Source organism: Pavona decussata, unplaced genomic scaffold, assembly GCF_977016875.1.
Source record: "Pavona decussata unplaced genomic scaffold, jaPavDecu1.1 SCAFFOLD_96, whole genome shotgun sequence".
In the NCBI taxonomy this organism is placed as follows: domain Eukaryota; kingdom Metazoa; phylum Cnidaria; class Anthozoa; order Scleractinia; family Agariciidae; genus Pavona; species Pavona decussata.
The window spans coordinates 317,501-335,707 of NW_028145513.1; the positions used below are offsets into that span (position 1 = coordinate 317,501).

The 18,207-nt window shown below is 36.7% G+C and overlaps 2 protein-coding genes across 2 annotated transcripts in view; both read left to right on the forward strand.

Annotated features, from left to right (window-relative positions):
• Positions 1-936: 936 nt before the first annotated feature.
• Positions 937-14,532, forward strand: LOC146472777 (sodium- and chloride-dependent GABA transporter 2-like). The gene is made up of 15 exons (XM_085118992.1): positions 937-1,629; positions 2,255-2,389; positions 2,942-3,092; positions 3,699-3,797; positions 4,530-4,662; positions 5,800-5,934; positions 6,588-6,691; positions 7,514-7,638; positions 7,920-8,032; positions 8,822-8,950; positions 10,000-10,099; positions 10,462-10,562; positions 11,167-11,340; positions 12,633-12,722; positions 13,187-14,532. The coding sequence occupies exons 1-15, from the start codon at positions 1,437-1,439 to the stop codon at positions 13,205-13,207; spliced, it is 1,803 nt and encodes a 600-aa protein (XP_084975118.1). The 5' UTR covers positions 937-1,436; the 3' UTR covers positions 13,208-14,532.
• Positions 14,533-16,148: 1,616 nt separating this feature from the next.
• The window catches only part of LOC146472778 (sodium- and chloride-dependent GABA transporter 1-like), a 37,929-nt gene continuing 35,870 nt past the window's right edge, over positions 16,149-18,207 (forward strand). Inside the window, exon 1 of the mRNA XM_085118990.1 lies at positions 16,149-16,451. Coding sequence (XP_084975116.1) covers positions 16,220-16,451 — 232 coding nt within the window. The 5' untranslated portion in view covers positions 16,149-16,219. The remainder of the gene's footprint in view (positions 16,452-18,207) is intronic.

The following is an 18,207-nucleotide window of genomic DNA, read 5'->3' on the forward strand; positions in this document are numbered from 1 at the left end:
CTTAGAAGTTGCAAATGAAGCCAGACAAAGCTTAATAGTCTATGACGAGTTTGCATTACATTATACCAGCAGTTTCTGAATCTTTTGTGAGACTGAAACAACTTTTTCTTTCTAGGTTTGTATACGACCACTGATATTTCTAAACAGCAATAAAGGAAGTCGAATTAGATTTATAGAGAGAGAATTGAACGTGCAAAAAATAGCAAATTAAAAAAAAACCTGTCAGAAGTCCTACTCAAAAACCGTTAGTAAATTCTATATCGCGCATAAAGTGACACAAGGTTAACAAACAACCAACAGGGACAAAGGACGGAGGCAAAATTAAAGTAATGGCTCAAATGCCATGGATGACTTAACGTACCACAAATGATTGTTTTTCCCAACGTACTTCACGAGGCTTACCAGCTATAAAGGAAGTTGTTTCTTTCATGAAGCAGCCTTTACGAGTTTTTTTTTTTTGTTGTTTTTGAGAACCTAGAAAATATGGAACGAGAACACGTACACTGATTTTTGATATGAAAGCAAATAGTTATAAATGTTAATACAAGGTTCCTTGTACAACGGATAGGTACAGGTGAGGCTGTCCAACGAAAGCTTTGTATGAGTTATTCACCGAAGTGGATGCGATATTGTGTTTAACGAGCGCATACTGGAGTTTTTTTTCGTTATGAAAGCAGTATCGAGTGTATGTACATGTATACATTTATATTTCAAAATGTTTCAGATCATCTTTATCCACGGAATTCAGCGTTTCACTCAGTCTTGATTAACAAGGAGTTAGCAATCAAGGAAGCCAGTGGTACTCCAGTTAGGAACAGAAGGGTATTGTTGATGTAGACGAGAAGAAAATGTGTGCTGTAGAAGTTTCTCGCCAACGTGACCTTTATCGGAAAAATTAATGAGCTTAAAATTAATGAGCCGTCTCATCACGTACATTTGTTTGGCTACACGCTAGCTTCTCAGTGTTCACTTCCTTTACTGCTTACTTCCTGTTGTTTTCAATTTGGTGAATCTCGCGTGTATACGTGCATCAGCGTAATTCTTATCATCAAAGACCTAGAAGCGGATCATCGAAGAAGGAAGACATGAAAACCAGCATTTTTTTTTTTTCGAACGTTGTTGTAAAGCTAAAAGAAGTAATATAAATAATCTAAGATTCTTTTAAGCTAACTTTATGAAATCTATGGCAGATAAAGTTTTTGACAAATATTGCTCTTGCCAAACGGCAGTCATTTTGCTTCAACAAACAACATATAATCCAGTTCTGAGCGCAAAGCAGACATGATAAAGTGTACGTGCTTCGATCATTTTAAATGGAAATTGAATTTTAATTAAGTCATGAAGCGGAAGTAAGCTGCTTATGTATAAAAGTTTGGTTCCATAAATCTATTTCACTTTTATAACTCGCTCGCATACGAAGATAGCAGCTAACAGCTATGGACAAGACTAATGATTCCGACCTTCCAAGAGGAGAAAATTCACAAGGCAAGAAACTTCTAGGGACAGAAAATGGAGAAAAGCGAGAGCAATGGACAAGGAAACTAGATTTCATTTTATCGTGCGTTGGTTATGCTGTGGGACTTGGGAACGTTTGGCGTTTCCCTTACCTTTGCTACATCAATGGAGGAGGTAAGACATTTCAGTCAATAATTATTGGTTCGTCAAAATATTGTGAGGTGATACGGATCGAACGACCTGAATACGTTAGCTGGTGCCGTTGTTTAGGTCCGATTTCTAGAAATGCTACTCCCCCTTAATTCCATGGTACGAAACGTTTGAATACAGGGGACTACACGACGCACAAATAAACTGTTCTGAATATTTTTCGTTGCCGGATTTCTTGTAGTAGAGATGCACGTGTCAGACGTCACTTTAGGTGTAAATAAACCAAACTGGTTGCAAGGCTAACACTAAGGCAAAAGGCAATTTATTTGGGCCAATATTTCAACTAGTACCAGTAGTCTTCTTTTAGGGCCAGTTTTCCATGGTACGGTTACCACAAGTGTTTGAGCAAAGTATACATAAAAATGCTGATCATAATTAAGGAAGCTAGAGGTCAAACCACCAGACTCCAATCCCCTTTCCTTCTTTGAAGTTAATCAGCTGACACTTTCTCTTTATAAGTATCCCACAGTCTTACTTTGGTACGTATATAGCTTATAAGTTAGCATTATATCTTTCCGTTTAGTTTTCTCTTTTATACTGATGTAACACCGCTATTTAAGTATTTATTATGTCGAATTTAATTTTGCAGCATCCTTCCTCATCCCGTATGTGATCTGCCTGGTGTTCTGTGGAATTCCCATTTTCTACCTCGAAGTCGCTCTTGGGCAGTATATCGGAAAAGGCGTTATCAAGTCTTGGGCGGCCATTTGTCCACTTTTTGGAGGTATGAATTAATGATTGACAGATTAACAGAAGTTTTATATACTGTTTTAAGTCTCCTTCAAACTGAATTCCGGCTGAATTATATGAAAAGTTTCGATTGACTTTTGTTTTCCTCTTGAAAAGTAATGAAGTACCGTAAAACTTTTTCTTTCTTTTTTTTTAACTCGTGTGATATGAACTTTAGAACCGATCTAGTAGCGCCAAGACGGACTTCCTTCTAATGTGAACTTTAAGAGTAATTTTGTTTCCTAGACGATCGAATTGAAAATGGGCTTCAATTTGATTTATAATTGTGGTGTTTGTCTTGACTAACACTTTTTTCCCCGTCTATGACAATTATTTTCAATCATATAAATTTGGCATTACGATTTCGGCGAATCTTCTCTGTTCCAAATACTGTCTCAGTGTAGCTTGCTTATAACGTACGTGCAACCCGCCTTAGCAAATTGCGAAAGGCGGCATGAAATAAATGTAAACGCAGAGCTTTTTTTTTTTTATTAACTTCTCTGTTACAAAGACAGACCAAGCCAATTTTGCTTTCTTAACATTCCAGGTCTTGGTTTTGCCATGATCGTCATCACTTTTCTCATCAGCGTGTATTACAACGTCATCATTGCCTGGACTCTGTATTACATGTTTGTATCGTTTCGCAAAACGCTTGCTTGGGGAGAGTGTGGGAATGAGTGGAACTCCAACTACTGCAAGTGAGTGATTTGAAGTTGAAATGATAATGATCATTGATACGACAAAGTATCTTATTTTATAGCATGAACTTTGTGCATTGCATTTGGCTTCGCTAACATTAAATACGTGTTTAACCTTGAAAAACTGAAAAAAACTCCCACTCGATTTGTTTTTTACTGGATTATTTGTTGGTGATCTCTAACGATAAACAGTAGTACCTAGAATGCGTTAATCATAACTAAGATACATCCATGTCCACTTAAGATATTATTGTATATTACACTCTTTATACTCCATTCTTGTATTTATTCTTCTTGTGCGCATATTCTTTCCTCTTTTGACCTATTATTGTGACATCTGATACCGTGACCGCATGTATTTTGATTTGATGATTAAAGACTTTTATTCATTTATTTATTTATTTATTTATTCATTCATTCATTCATTCATTCATTCATTCATTCATTCATTCATTCATTTATTTATTTATTTATTTATTTATTTATTTATTTATTTATTTATCTATTTATTTATTTATTTATTTATTTATTTATTTATTGGCCATCCTATAGAACCACTAGTTGACTTTCAACCGAGTTTTGACAGTCTTGTTTCCTTTAATTTAGGAAGGACCGTGTAATGGATGCCACAGTAAACTGCACTGCTATTGGTCTTCCTGTGAACTGCACTGGACAATACGTCTCCCCTGAGGAAGAATATTTCAAGTAAGAAACACAAATGGAATTTACACCGCGCTTCTTCTCTAACAATTTCCTTTGGGTTATATTTTATCGACCATTATTTACTTCAACGGTAAATCGCTTTTCTAGCTGGTGGCACGCAAAACTCAATCAAAAATTAATTTTATTTGAAAGAACTATCTTATATGGCTGGCACCAAAAATCAAACCTTTGGGAAGTACTTAACTATTCTCTCATTGTTGCCAAATATCAAATTTTTGCTACAAGCGTACCCAACGGCACTCTGGTCTTTGAATGTTTCCTTCTACGCCTAAATAATAAGATTGCTATTCGCTGCACCATTGCGGTAGAAACAAATCGTGTAGATACTCTTACTAAATCGTGGGCCAAGCTGCTTTTTGTTTTGTTTCGCTTCTTTTTTTTTTTTCGTTTAGTGTAAGCTTTGAGATTGTGAATATTATAATTATTGTAAGTACTGTGAACATTGTAAGCATTGTTAGTATTGTAAGTACAGTAAATATCGTTAGTACTGTAAGTATATAGTAAGAAATGTTGGTATTATTAACCAATTTTGTAATCATTGTATTTTCATTAAAAAAAAAGGTATATTATTTCATCATCATCCTCATCATCATAACCAAAACTATTCAATTCTTGGCGGGCATACATCGCCCACTGATTTTCTCCAGAAAACTCTGCTCTAAATATGGTTTTAACCTATTTATAATACAGTTATTCTCTTTTTCTCCTTTTTAGTGACCATGTACTCAAGTTGTCCGATGGAATTGATCACCCTGGTGAAATCCGTATTGAGCTTGCCATCTGTCTTCTCGTAGCTTGGATCTGTGTATACTTCTGTGTGTGGAAGGGAGTCAAATCAGTTGGAAAGGTAATATTTATCATCCGAACCGTCTTTAACTGCTCGTGGGCAGATGGACCCGGAATTGACCAAGTGCAGTGGAGTAACTAAAACAGTAAAGTTGTATTGTACAGATAGCTTCAGCAATCATCGAAGTTTTGAAAACAAACTCGTTTTCGTCTGATCATGCATGCCTAGATTCTAGCATAAAATATGAAAAATTAGGAGACGTAAACTCGTTTCCAGCCGCCCAAACCAGAGGGCTTCAGGCCAGCTAAACACAGCTTCTATAGTTGTAGAATGAAGCAACTAAGAGTATTTCTGATCCTTCTCTGTCCTTCGATTGACTAGCATTGTTATAGTTAATCGAACGATGAAATATCGCCAGTGTTTTTGTTAGGTTTCCGTCAAATGGGGCAAGGCTCTTGTCAACTGAAGAAAACTGCGCAACGGTAAAGTCAAGGCTTGAGCTACTATCCCTGAGAGCGAGTGTCTGCACGGTGGTCACTTGGCCACCTCAACTTTTAATAAGCAAATACAGTGGTCTCCTCTTTTTATCTGCCCGCCTCTGAAAGATAAAAGATCCGCCTTAAAGATAATTTAGTTACGGGTCTGGACAAATTATCTGTGAATCAGATCAGGCGGAAACCCTGTAGCTGTCAGAGGTGCATGGTGTCTGTTGTGAGAGAGATGACTGTAACTGACACCTATACATCTCGTAACCATAGTCCTCAGGCTCCTTGGCCAGCGGTTGGTGGCCAGGAGAGACTCTGGGGTACTGGAATTTTATTTACCGCAGGATTTCTGCGGTAAGACAATGCAAGCCGTTACGTGGCAGCGAAAAGGGAGCCAATCAAAGAATTTGAATTTTTTCCAATTCACCAGAGTCTCTCCTGGTGACCAATCGCTGGCCAAAGAACCTGAGGACTCTGGGTAAGAGATTGACACCAATATTAAAGTTATAAAGGGGCTCTAAATGGGAGCTACTGAATAAATCGTTGACTTTATAGCTTTCTGCTATACCGTCAGTAGACCTTCTACCTGACCTGTCCTCGAAAAGAATCTTTCTCATTGATAACTATTGTGCTCTTTCTTCCATATCATTTTCACAGTATGGAACATAACGCAAACAAAGAAGTTAGTGATGAAATCCTTAATCTTTTCCAGGTTGTTTACTTCACCGCAGTGTTTCCATACTTGGTGTTGTTCATTCTCCTTATTCGCGGAGCTACACTGGAGGGAGCTGGTGACGGAGTCCTGTTCTACCTGAAGCCTGATTTCTCCAGGCTAACAGATCCAAAAGTAAGAGTATTATCTTATAAATGATATCTATAGCAGCGTTCTTAAATATGATTCGTTACTGGGAGACTCGATATTAGCGGTGCAGGAAAGTTGCGTGATCACGGGCACTGTTCTTCAGTGATGTATGAGAACCTGAGTTTTTTTTTTTTGTTGGAAATATTGACCTTCAATCCCATTGACGCCCCATTCACTGGGACTGAAACGAGTAAAATTTGGTCTTCTGTCAACGTTACATGTGTCTCGGATATTATTACAGATATGAAAACCTCCAGTACGTTGTAAATTAATTGGCAACAGGAATTCGTACCATCCTATTCTGCAACCATTTGGACGATAGATTCTTGTAATTTTACATGATTACAGACCGAATTGGACTTAAACCATTAAATGTTCCTTATCATCACCGCCATAAATTCGTTGGAAGTTAAATTGACTGGCTGCAAAAGAAAAACCACGGGTTATCTGTGTTTTCTCTAACCATAAATTTAATTCAGCATGCGTTGTCTTTATTAAAAAGAATGCTTTCTCGAACGGGAGAAAAGACACGTTCATGAACTTCCTAAGTTAGGATAAAATTACCGCGGAAAATAATCCGGTGAAACTGAGCTATTTGATACTTCCTGGATAAGCTTTACACAGCTATTTTCTGACAGGTATGGGTGCAAGCCGCTGGTCAGATATTTTACTCACTCAGTATTGGCATGGGAGGACTGCTGACATACAGCAGCTTCAACAAGTTCAACAACAACTGTGAGAGGTAAGGTAACTACACGTTAAGATCATTTACACTCCATGTCTAGCTGTTTCAAATATAGTTTTTAGTTCATATTATCATTTTTATAATAATAATAATAATAATAATAATAATAATAAATGGAATGATGACTTTATTATTTACAAGAATAAAATCTACTAGATACAGTTTGATTCTATTAAAACCTGAGTGATTTTACAGTTTGCTGTCATAAAATTGTAAAATATCAACATCTAATAATAATAATAATAATAATAATAATAATAAAATACTTTTCTATAACGCTAAAACTATAACATATTTTAAAGCGCTACTCTGTCATTAAAAATTATTCAAAAACAGTTAAGTTTCGTACCCTTTCTTAAAAAGATAGCTCAGTGACTCAGACTGACTGACTGACTGACTGACTGACTGACCGACTGACTCAGTGACTAACTGGCTGGCTAGCTAACTGACTGACTTACTGACTCACTCACTTACTCACTCACTCACTCACTCACTGACTCACTGTCTGACTGACTGACTGACTGACTGACTGACTGACTGACTGACTGACTAATTAGTTGGCTAGCTGACTGACTAACTTACTGACTCGCTCACTCACTGACACACTATCTGACTGACTCACCCACCCACTCACTCACTGTCTGACTGACTGACTGACTGACTGACTGACTTACTGACTGACTCAGTCATTCACTCACTCACTCACTCACTCACTTACTGAGTGACTCACTGACTCACTCACTGACTGACTATTCCACTATTTTCGACTACTTCATCTGTAAGAATTTGAATACATTACTGTCATACCGTCTCTTTTAGGGACAGCGTGGTGGTGTCACTAATCAACTGCATGACCAGCTTTTTCGCCGGATTTACTGTCTTCACCATGATGGGATTTATGGCGCACTTACTTAAAACTGAAGTTGGAAACGCGGTGAAAGGAGGTAACACATCTATCTATAGGCTGCCTCATTACAAACATCTTTAGAATTCAGTCATGAAAGACAAGTTGACAGCCACAGACATACCCAACAAGGTCGCATTAGCCCTGATACTGCCAAAACAAAAGTATAAGAAGTCGAGTAATAGTTATATATTATTTTGTTTTCTTGTTTGTTTGTTTATTTATACATTCATTTATTTATTTATTTATTTATTTATTTGTTTGTTTGTTTGTTTGTTTGTTTATTTATTTATTTATTTATTTATTTATTTATTATTTTAGGACCAGGCCTGGTGTTTATGGCGTTTCCTGAGGGAATTAAGCAGCTACCTGTTCCACAACTCTGGGCATTTCTTTTCTTCTTCATGTTGTTTAACCTTGGCCTTGATAGCCAGGTTAGTTTGTCAATACACGCTATCATGCTCACAATTTTAATAATAATAATAATAATAATAATAATAATAATAATAATAATAATAATAATAATAATGATAATGATGATGATGACTTCTAGAAGAGGGGGTTTCCACTTCTAATAGGGGACACCTAACTTTCTAAAATACAATCTAAAATACAGAACGAATTAATGATTACTCAGTGACATACCAACTACTAAAACTCTTTTCATAATAATCAAATTATGAAATCTTGCAATTAAAACCGTAATTACATATTGCAAAGGTAGCAGCTACTATTGTTAAAAATAGTGCACTTTCAGTTCAAACAAACCTTCAAAGAAAGATCTACTGCTGTTTTCGCAAGGTAACATGCTGAAAACAACTCTTCGAGATAAAGGGAGTCATTGTATGATTTTTCATAAGAATGTCCTCAGGCTTCTTAACTTTCACATGGATCAAACCAAAGTAAACTCTCTCCCAACACAGCCACAAGTCCAATTTCTATGTTATCCTATTCAATTTAAATGTAAGCCTAAGTGCATATAAGTTATATTTACAAAGACGTTGGCTAAAACACCCTTTTAATCAATTAACAAAGAAGTCGGTCAGAAGATATATCTTCTCTAGATACTGGTTCACATTGCTGGATCTGTGACAGTCAAGGGAGACTTGAAATTCAACCAGTTCTAATTATAATTCCCTGAACGTGGAAATTCTCCTACTTTATTTTGCCCAAATATCCTGTTCATCCCATTCACCCTTAACATGGCTTCTCTTTGTCTTTAGTTTGTTGGCGTTGAGACTTGCACCACAGTTGTCACTGACTGGTCACCACGCATGCGTAAATACAAGTCTCTGATCTCCCTTGGATTTTGCATCATCTGTTATGGCATTGGTCTTGCACACGTGACTCAGGTAATTATGCTCACTATAGTAGAGCCAGGGACTGCATGATTGAATATCTCCTCAGTTCAGTTTGTAAAACGTAGGTAGAAACTTTATTCAACTGCACTAACACAAATTCAAAACTGTTACAGTTACCTGTGGTCAATGTAGTGTAAAAGGAAAATGTAAAGAAAGTGTCCAAAACTAAGGAATTGGGGATCCATTTACCAGTTATCCAAGCTTTGAGAGTGATTTTGTCTTCGTTCTCCTCGATTTAAGTAGCATGGAAAGATTATAGTAGAAACAGTAAAAATGTTCTTACCCAAACGCTGGATAGACGGCTGTTGTAATATCTATCAACCGTCTGTTGATAAACTTCTCTGATTATGTTGTTTATAATTTTAAGCAGATAAGTTCATTTCTTCCTTTCTTGACTCTGTTTTGATTTAAGAAACAATTTGTTACCAAAAAATATAATCCGATTAAGATTAATTCTGTTCTCCGCCTTCTTTTTTATATATTTTGTGTTTTATGTTCCCATTAGTTGGCAGAACTTTTAATTAGGACTCTTCTGACGCTACTGCAATACTACAACAATTTATATAGTCATGCAAATAAGGCTTGGTTTTGTTGTTGTTGTTGTTGTTGTAGTTGTTATTGTTATCGTTTCTGGACAGTCACGTTAAAGGGGAAGTATCACACAAATCTGCTGTCATTTCAAAAACCCAAAAATGTTTGCCTGTCAGAAACAACGAAATAATTGTCAAGTTTGTCATAAATTATCACCCCAGTGCAATAAAACTGCAGATTAGTGCCTCTGGCCAGAAACAGAGTAGGTCGGTGTGGATTGAAACTTTAAAAATGTTAGGCTAATGTTTTCCAAGTTCTTGCATTTTTGTTTCCAAAATGCGCTAGAACAGATCACGAGTTGTTCCCTTCAACTGAATTGAGTTGATTTCTTTCTTCTCGTCATTCTAGAATTATTTGGCAGTTGATTGAAGGTCTTATTTCATCATTTTAAACAAAATATAGAAAACCCCATGATACTTACCCTTTAACAAATCTTTACTTCTTGTTAGGGTGGACTGTACGTGTTTGAGATGTTTGACATTCAGAGCGGTGGTATTTCCTTGGTTCTTATTGCGCTCCTGGAAACAATTGCAATTGGATGGGTGTACGGTAAGAAAATCAAACGTCTTTAACTAAAAAACTAATAAAGTACACTGAAATTACACTGTTTATAAATGTTAGTAGGTTTTAATATTCAATTTTTTTCTTTTTATCTTTTTATCCTCTTACTCCTAAATATCGCTATTAGCGTACATTAGAAATGCATTTTCAATTTCTTTTTCATTCTGTAGTTTTTACCTTACTGATTACACGACCCCTCAAGTATTTTTATGCTTTAAATCTGATCGTGTTTAAATAAAGGATTTGATGTTGTTGTTGTTGTTGTTGTTGTTGTTGTTGTTGTTGTTGTTGTTGTTGTTGTTGTTGTTGTTGAATAAAGAAGGTGATTTTCGTATTTGTTATTAAACCAGGCACTGACAAATTCTGCAACAACATTGAAAGCATGATTGGACACCGACCAAACTGGTACTTTCGTTGGTGCTGGAAGTTTTTTTCACCAGTCATCATTCTGGTAAGGCCATAACACATGCATTGTTCACAGAGGCAACTTTGAAATATAGTTGAACCTTTCCTGCAAAGGGAGCCGCTAATGACGTAGTTTGGCTTCACGAATTTATATCTAAGATATGCTGTCGAACGTTTGAAATCGTTCATCTTGTGCGTTGTTTCTGTGCGCCGAGCCCGCCATAGGTACTTTACACCTGAACACCTTCATTGGGAAATCAACAGGTTTTGAAATCTACAGTAAATCAGCAGTATAGCACTTTCAAACTAACAATGAACATCTCTTAGTATCCCACTAGACCCACTAAGCCAGTTAGACTAACTTAGGTCGCGGATTAAGACAATCAGTGGGCCTCCAAATCTTTTTATAAGTGGTTTATTTTAAGTAGATAAATAGTTTTCTAGTCTGAGATGCAAGCCTTATTGTTACCGTCAGCAGCAAACAATGTTTAATTATGACTGTTAGCAAAATTGAAAATGGCCTAGAACGTGGTTTTGTTAAACACCGTCTAAACTGTCTTTTAATAACTGACCCATTGACTTTATTCTTCTCGAACGTCTTTACGTTGAGAGGCTTAACAGTAATGGTACCTTATTTCTTTCTCTACAAGGTCATCTTTATCTGGCAGTGCGTGGACTGGTCTGGACTCTCGCTCGGGGATTACAAATATCCAGCTTGGGCTGAGGCTGCGGGGTGGGGACTTTGCCTCGCTTCCGTTCTCTGTGTTCCCGGATATGCCATGTATCGGCTTTTCTGCGGTGACAAGTCACGTCCCGTTTCCGAGGTAACTGTACAAGCCTACTTAGTTGTGATATTGACACGATTTCGAAAACTGAACCATTTGTAAAGCCATGAATATTGATAAAATGCCACTAGTTTCGACCAAATAAACTACCTCAGTGATGACTGTAGGGGAGGCGGATAGATTCTGTGGTGCTGTGTCGGTGGGGCCGTATGTTTGGTTTTGTTGACGGTGTTGATAAGGTAATTTGGTAAAAGAAGGATTAAAATTAATAACGTAGCTCACGTAACTCTTTACCTTCATCAATTCAGTTGATAAACCCAAACATAATATACCTGATGATTGCATACGTTGTTAGTTTTTTAAATCCTTCCTTTAGCTTATTTCTTTATTTGTTACAATAAGATTGATATTTTAGTCATTTTGTTATTCAAAAGAAACATGAATCATTTAGCTTTTCGGTCGCAAGGGAGATCTACATAGGATATCCAGTATCAGAACACAGCCATTGTCCTGCAGATATGTCACAGTGATAAGAAGAGAGAAACTCTTCATCTAGCTTGTATTGAAGCAAGACGATGAGACGATTGAGCATGGCATTAATTATAACTCACAAGTTATCCTCAAACGAACTTAAATAATTTCGTACACATCTTCAGATCTTTTAAGAAATAAATACGGCTCAATTAAGTGCGCAGTCTTCGTTTCTCCCTAATTCACATTTAATATTCTGTTGTTGTTGTTTCTCCGCTAAGTATTATTATTATTTTTTTTTTTTAACGAATAATCTATTTTATTGAATAACGAATAATAAAATAAATTTTACAATCAACATGACTCTAAGCGTACTGTACAAGTATGGTTGCATGCAATAAAATTCAATAACATAATTGGAAATCAATTTTTGCACACTATTTATATCGTGAAATGGATAACAACTCAAGAAATTCTCAGTTTACATTGAATTGTCCAGCCTAAAAATACAAAGCTTATAAAAATACAATTATTATTATTATTATTATTATTATTATCATTATTATTATTATTATTATTATTATTATTATTATTAATAGCCCCCTTTTCAAAAAGCAACCTCCGTTTAAAAGCCAAATTTTCAATCATTACTAATGCCCCGAACCCTTACTGTTACATTTGAACAACTGACATTAACAAATTGCCAACGGTAAATGACTGAATCTGTATGACTGAGTAACTGTCGGGGGTTGAATGCCGGGTCGATCAGACCTCTATCGTCTTTCTTTTCACTAAGACCTGAAGTAAGTTCTAAGCAGAGCTCCGGTTGTGTTTCACTTTATTTCTTCTCTTTGTTTAAGCGATTTCTCACCTTGATGAAGCCAGATGAAGAAACTATGCTAAAGATTGAACAAGAACATGGACTTCCAACGCAAGCAGAGTTTGCACTGGTGAGTTTTATAGAATCCAGTATTTCAGTTATTGATTTTTGTCATTAGGTACAGCCTAACAACTTTCAGTATATTTATGTATAAGTAGTCCATAAAAAAGAGATTCACAAACCACTGAGTAAGGCGTGTAACGTGTCTACGAGTCTTCGTTTCATCACACAAGGAGGCTACAAAGGCCGGCGGAGGTTCAATTTTGCATTCCCTGTATTCCTTTCAATGAAACTCGAGGAGTCCTATTTAAGAGTTTTTGCTGGCACTACTTAAAATTTATTTATTTATTTATTTATTTATTTATTTATTTATTTATTTATTTATTTATTTATTTTATATTTATTTATTTATTTATTTATTTGACTGATTGATTGATTGATTGATTGATTGATTGATTGATTGATTGATTGATCATTGTTGGAAATTTATTTACCTGTCGTCTATTTAATTTATTCGTATATATTTTTTTTCAGATTGCAAGGAGTGATCCTTAATTTTACTATGCTACAAACGTTTAGAAAAGCCCAGTTAGCGGTTTATGAAGGGCACCCAACCAGGACGTTTTAGCAAAATACTGAAATTTAAATTTTCGACCATTTAGGTGGCTCTGAACTCCTCCCTACAGGTTTTTTTATTTTTGTTTGTTTTTTTTTTGTTTGTTTGTTTTTTGTTTTGTTTTGTTTTTGTTGTTGCCGTTTTATAACTTTGCGAAACTTTGTATCTCAACATGCCGATCACGGTTCCATAATAAAAACTGTGAGTCACCGAGCTCGGTTTTGCCACTATTTAAAGCTAAAATGAGAAGTGTATTTAAATAAGTTAAACTGTTGCTGTGGTAACCCGTTGTGTCGGGAAAATGGCTATGACGTGTTGGTCAATGATTAGGTATTTATTTAATACCATTATTGCTGTATCGACCGATAAAGGGTGATAATATTGATCCATCAAAGTATAAGTGATGGGAAGTGCTGGATACCTGTGCAAGCCAACTTAAAATGTTGTCTCCTGTGTTCCCAGAGCGTTTTATACCCTTTTAAAGACTTATTTGTGTAAGCTAATACAGTTTGATATATTCGGATGCTTTAGCTTAAAATTTGAATACGAAAAATGTTAGCTAGCTTACCTTTTTTTATGTTTCATTTTTTTAACGACGTATTCAGACCCTTTCGAAAACGACGGGAACAAGTTTTCCACTGTTACGAAATTTTAAGCTCACAGTTTTCCGAAGAAACATAGATTTTGTTTACAACTTAATCCCAATTTCTGAGGCGATTAATGTCTCTATTACACCCGTTTTGAAATCATTGGTGATCCTTGCAATCTGATTGGCTCTCAACAGTGCGATTTATTCCCAAATCGCACTTTTTTTTTCTCTAAATCGCATCCTTTTTCTTAGCCCATCAAAATAGAAATGTAATAACAAAAATAATAAAAGATTAAGATTGAAAATAAGACTGTGTGATTTCAAAATAGGCCTAACAAAGTGGTAATTGAACTTCGTGTTGTGCAATTTTGGTCTGATTTCAAATTGAACTCGCGCGCATTTTTAAATCACGCGTATGATTTCAGACCAAATTGCTGTGAAAGTACGCTGGCTAGTTATTAGAAAATATGTTAGTGAAAAAAAAAACAATCACGGAGCACAATACCCAGTTAAGTTATAGTTTGGCGTAAAATTTCCGTATTTATTTTGAGCACGAAGGTGTCGCTAGAGCAGCGCATATTTGTCAAGTTGCCGAGGGTAAAGTTCAATAATTAAGCCATAATGATGTGATTAAACACGCGCCTGCTGCTTGGAAAATAAACCTGACACAGACTTGCCGGTGTTGCTTTCTGTGATAATCAGTTAGTTGTACGTCTTACAAAATCAGAAAATTATTTGTTGCAGTTGTGGGTGGTAAATTGGGAGGTTGTTACACAACTGCAAAGCACGGGAAGACACGGGCCTCGCTCGCGCACGCTATCCCAATGACGTTCCACGCTCTCCAAGATCCTATTGGTTGAAAATGATCTTGAAAAATGCTAAGAACGAAACTGACAAGTGGTACCGCTGATTCATGCGAACACGATCCTGTTCAATAAAGTAATCTTTGATTGATAATCTGTTATAACCCGTTTTGGAAGTTTACAGACGAAATCTGGAAAAATTTATTAGGAAAGTGACTACAACCTATCATGATAATTAACCGGCCTTTTTTCCAGTCCACAGACGTTGAAATACAGTGACTCCCGATAACTCGAACCTTACGCTAACTCGAACCAACATCGATTTCCCCTGGATTTACGTAATACGTTTACTGAAACCGTTGACGATTTGAACTTGATGCATCTTTCAAGGTGTTGATTAATTAGGCGGCACACTGATAAAGTAAACAATAAGCAAGGGACCGCAAACGAAAATGATGCAAGTATACGCAGGATAATGAGCCTTAAATTAATGACTCAAATTTCTGCCAGGCTGATCGGACTGCGTAATCAACAGAATGCGGCAACCGGCTTGGTCTCTATCATCATGTCACTGTCGTGTTAAGTTTTCTACGCAGTCCGCAGACACTGATAAAGACGCTTCCGGGCGGATACTCAAGGTCGCGAACTCATAACTTGCCAAGGCAGCTGCCAAGGAGTCGTTTGCGGCATGTCTTTTCATGCAAAATTGTTCAGCTGGCTAAATTCCACGATTCTTTAAAATAGATTGTGGAGTGACTGCAGTATCACAATAAATAGGTCAATCGAACTTCAGAAAGTGGACAACAACCTTTGTTGTTGTATGTTTGAAGCATGACTCACCCATGCGGATGAATTAAAAAGTGAAAAACCGGGATATTCGCGCCTCTATATATTAGGAACTCCTCGGCCGTAGGCGCGAGCTGCATCGGGATACGGGATACTTTTTGCAGGAAAGCATGGGTTGGCTCACACTCTCGCAAGGAGAAGTGGTTGAGAGAAAATTCAAGGGCACTATAAAAGAGAGTGACTCAAAAGGCAACCAGATTGCGTTATGTTAAGCGGCCTGTCGTTTCTTCCTTTAAACGATTGACGCGAGATTGCGATAACGCTAAAGAAGGTCGAAGTTACAACTAAGAAATCTGAGAAGTCATAATCATCGATTACCGCTTGTCTGGTAACCATAGTAATTACTATTTTTTTATCCAAGTATCTAAACTGTCTATGTATTCCTTTTCGAAGACATACAAATTCACGGCCTCTATATGTTTGTTTTCAACCAAATAAGAACCTAGTCTCACTTGGCGCAACCATGAAACCTCGGCTTCAGCCCTCGCTCCTTGCCCACTCTTGGCTCACACAATCATCAGATGTCAGCTCATTTTTTTTTTCATACTTGCGGGAATTATCGGAAGTAACACAGTTTCATTGTTGTCGCTGAGCCGTTACCCTGCCAGTCTGACCTCAGAGTTCTTATTACATATTTCTCGTAATAACTGACATTCTTCAAGAGCAAAGGCTGAATCCGTTTCCGACAAGAACGACAAGGCCAATTGTAAAAGATGGCGGAAGACAGTAAAGCTAACGTGGAGCTGTACCCCGTTTCTACTCCAAGTAACATCACTCTAACAAGGGCTGAAGTTAAAGAAGAAAGTTCCCCTACAGTGACTGTAAGCACTGGCGAGCGCGAGCAATGGGGACGCAAACTTGATTTTCTACTCTCTTGCATCGGGTATGCGGTCGGACTTGGCAACGTGTGGCGCTTTCCCTACTTGTGTTATAACAACGGCGGAGGTAGGTTGTGAATATGCTCCAGGGCCTGTTTTGAAAATCTGCATTTTGGTACCGGAAAGTAAGGCACATGTTACTACAAAATGCTCGTGATTCCGTGTGTTTATTTGCTCAATGTTTTATCAGTCAGGTCAAACAAAAAAAAAACGCAACGTATCAGCGTCGGTACGGTTTCAACGTTTCCGGCAAGTTTCCAATCTCATAACTTTCTACTAAAACAAGAGACCCCAAAAGAACTTGCCCCAGAACATGCAGCTCTCTAGTCTTGTATGTTGAAAATATTATCAGCCAAAGATTGAACAGAAGAGTAAACTTGTTTAACTTTTAACAACACCCAAAGCGGGAAAACCGCAATTCTGGGCTTCAATCCGGCCTGTGCACGCACGGGAAGCGTTCCGGAAAAAATCTCCTGCATCCCGTTTTAATTCTTGCAGCACGAACATCAGTTTTGAATGAAATCTTTTTATTTGAATGATATGCAGAGACTGAGTGATGAATGCCCACTTCATATTTACCTGGTAAATAAAAAGGAGTGAGCTCTAATTTCCGTAATGCATATTTTTGTTTTTGGAGCCGTGCCGAGAAGATCGCTCAGTGGTGAATCACAAGGCTTTGAAGGGCAAAATCTTCAATGCATGTTAGAAAGCGATATATTGCCAGTTACCTCTGAGATATTGAAGTCCTAGGTGGAGGGGTTTGTCACTGTTCACCGTTTTAGTTTATTTAAAGCCTTTCGAGCTGTTGTACTTCAAGGATCCTCACGATCAGTGGTCACTGAGCCGGTCTGATGTCGAGTACAGATGAATTGAACAAAGAACATGCAATTACGATCACATTGAATTGGCGGCTTTCAGAAAAACAAGGGTTGCAATCTAAGCTTAGTTGTGTACTCTGCTTCACTATGGCTCATTTAAAGTCTTTAGACTTTGTAGCAGTTTTGTCAGACGCCCCTTTCCGAAAACGTTTATCGGAGCAAAATCTGAACGAAAATCGGAGCGACAAAAATGCTTATAAACGAGATCATAAGGATTGTATGATATTGCATTACTCCGGAGGGCGGAAGAAACATAAACGTCTCAGTGCGTTTCAATAAGAAAAGAATTTCAAATATTTAAGATATGTTAATATTTATATTAACGAAGAGAGTCACGCTATTAATAATAATAATCTTTATTGCCCAGAATCAATTAAGTTTACATATTGATTTCTTAATAAAAGTCGTATGACTTTCAGCTGAAAGTCTTTGAAGCCTTACTGGGCTTATCTAGGAGACCCCCATTACAATACTACTTGTTGACTTAAATTACACTATATATATTCATTTTAAAAATAGAAGGGCTATACAAAGTGCCAGATTCATATACATATGTAATAAGAATTCAAGACTAGTATAAGAGTAAGCAATTCCACTATTTACTTGTAAGAATAAACTTTTTCAATTTCCGCTTAAAGCTGCATTGATTTTCTTTTAACTCACTTGATAAACTATTGTAAATGCCTACTCCCTTATTGCATATAGTGAATTTTCTAACATTTGTTTTGCTCTTTGGCTTATGCAGCTTTTTACTTTACCACGTATTGTAGTTGTGTATTTCTTCATTAGAGTGTTAAACAGTGACATTATCGCCGGTGGTAACTGATTCTTTGAATATTTGTTCATTACAATTCCGTACGAAGTAGTTTAGTTGATATACTTAAGTATATTTAATTCTTTAAATAACGGTTTAGAGCTATGATTATATTCTTTGAAAGACATTAT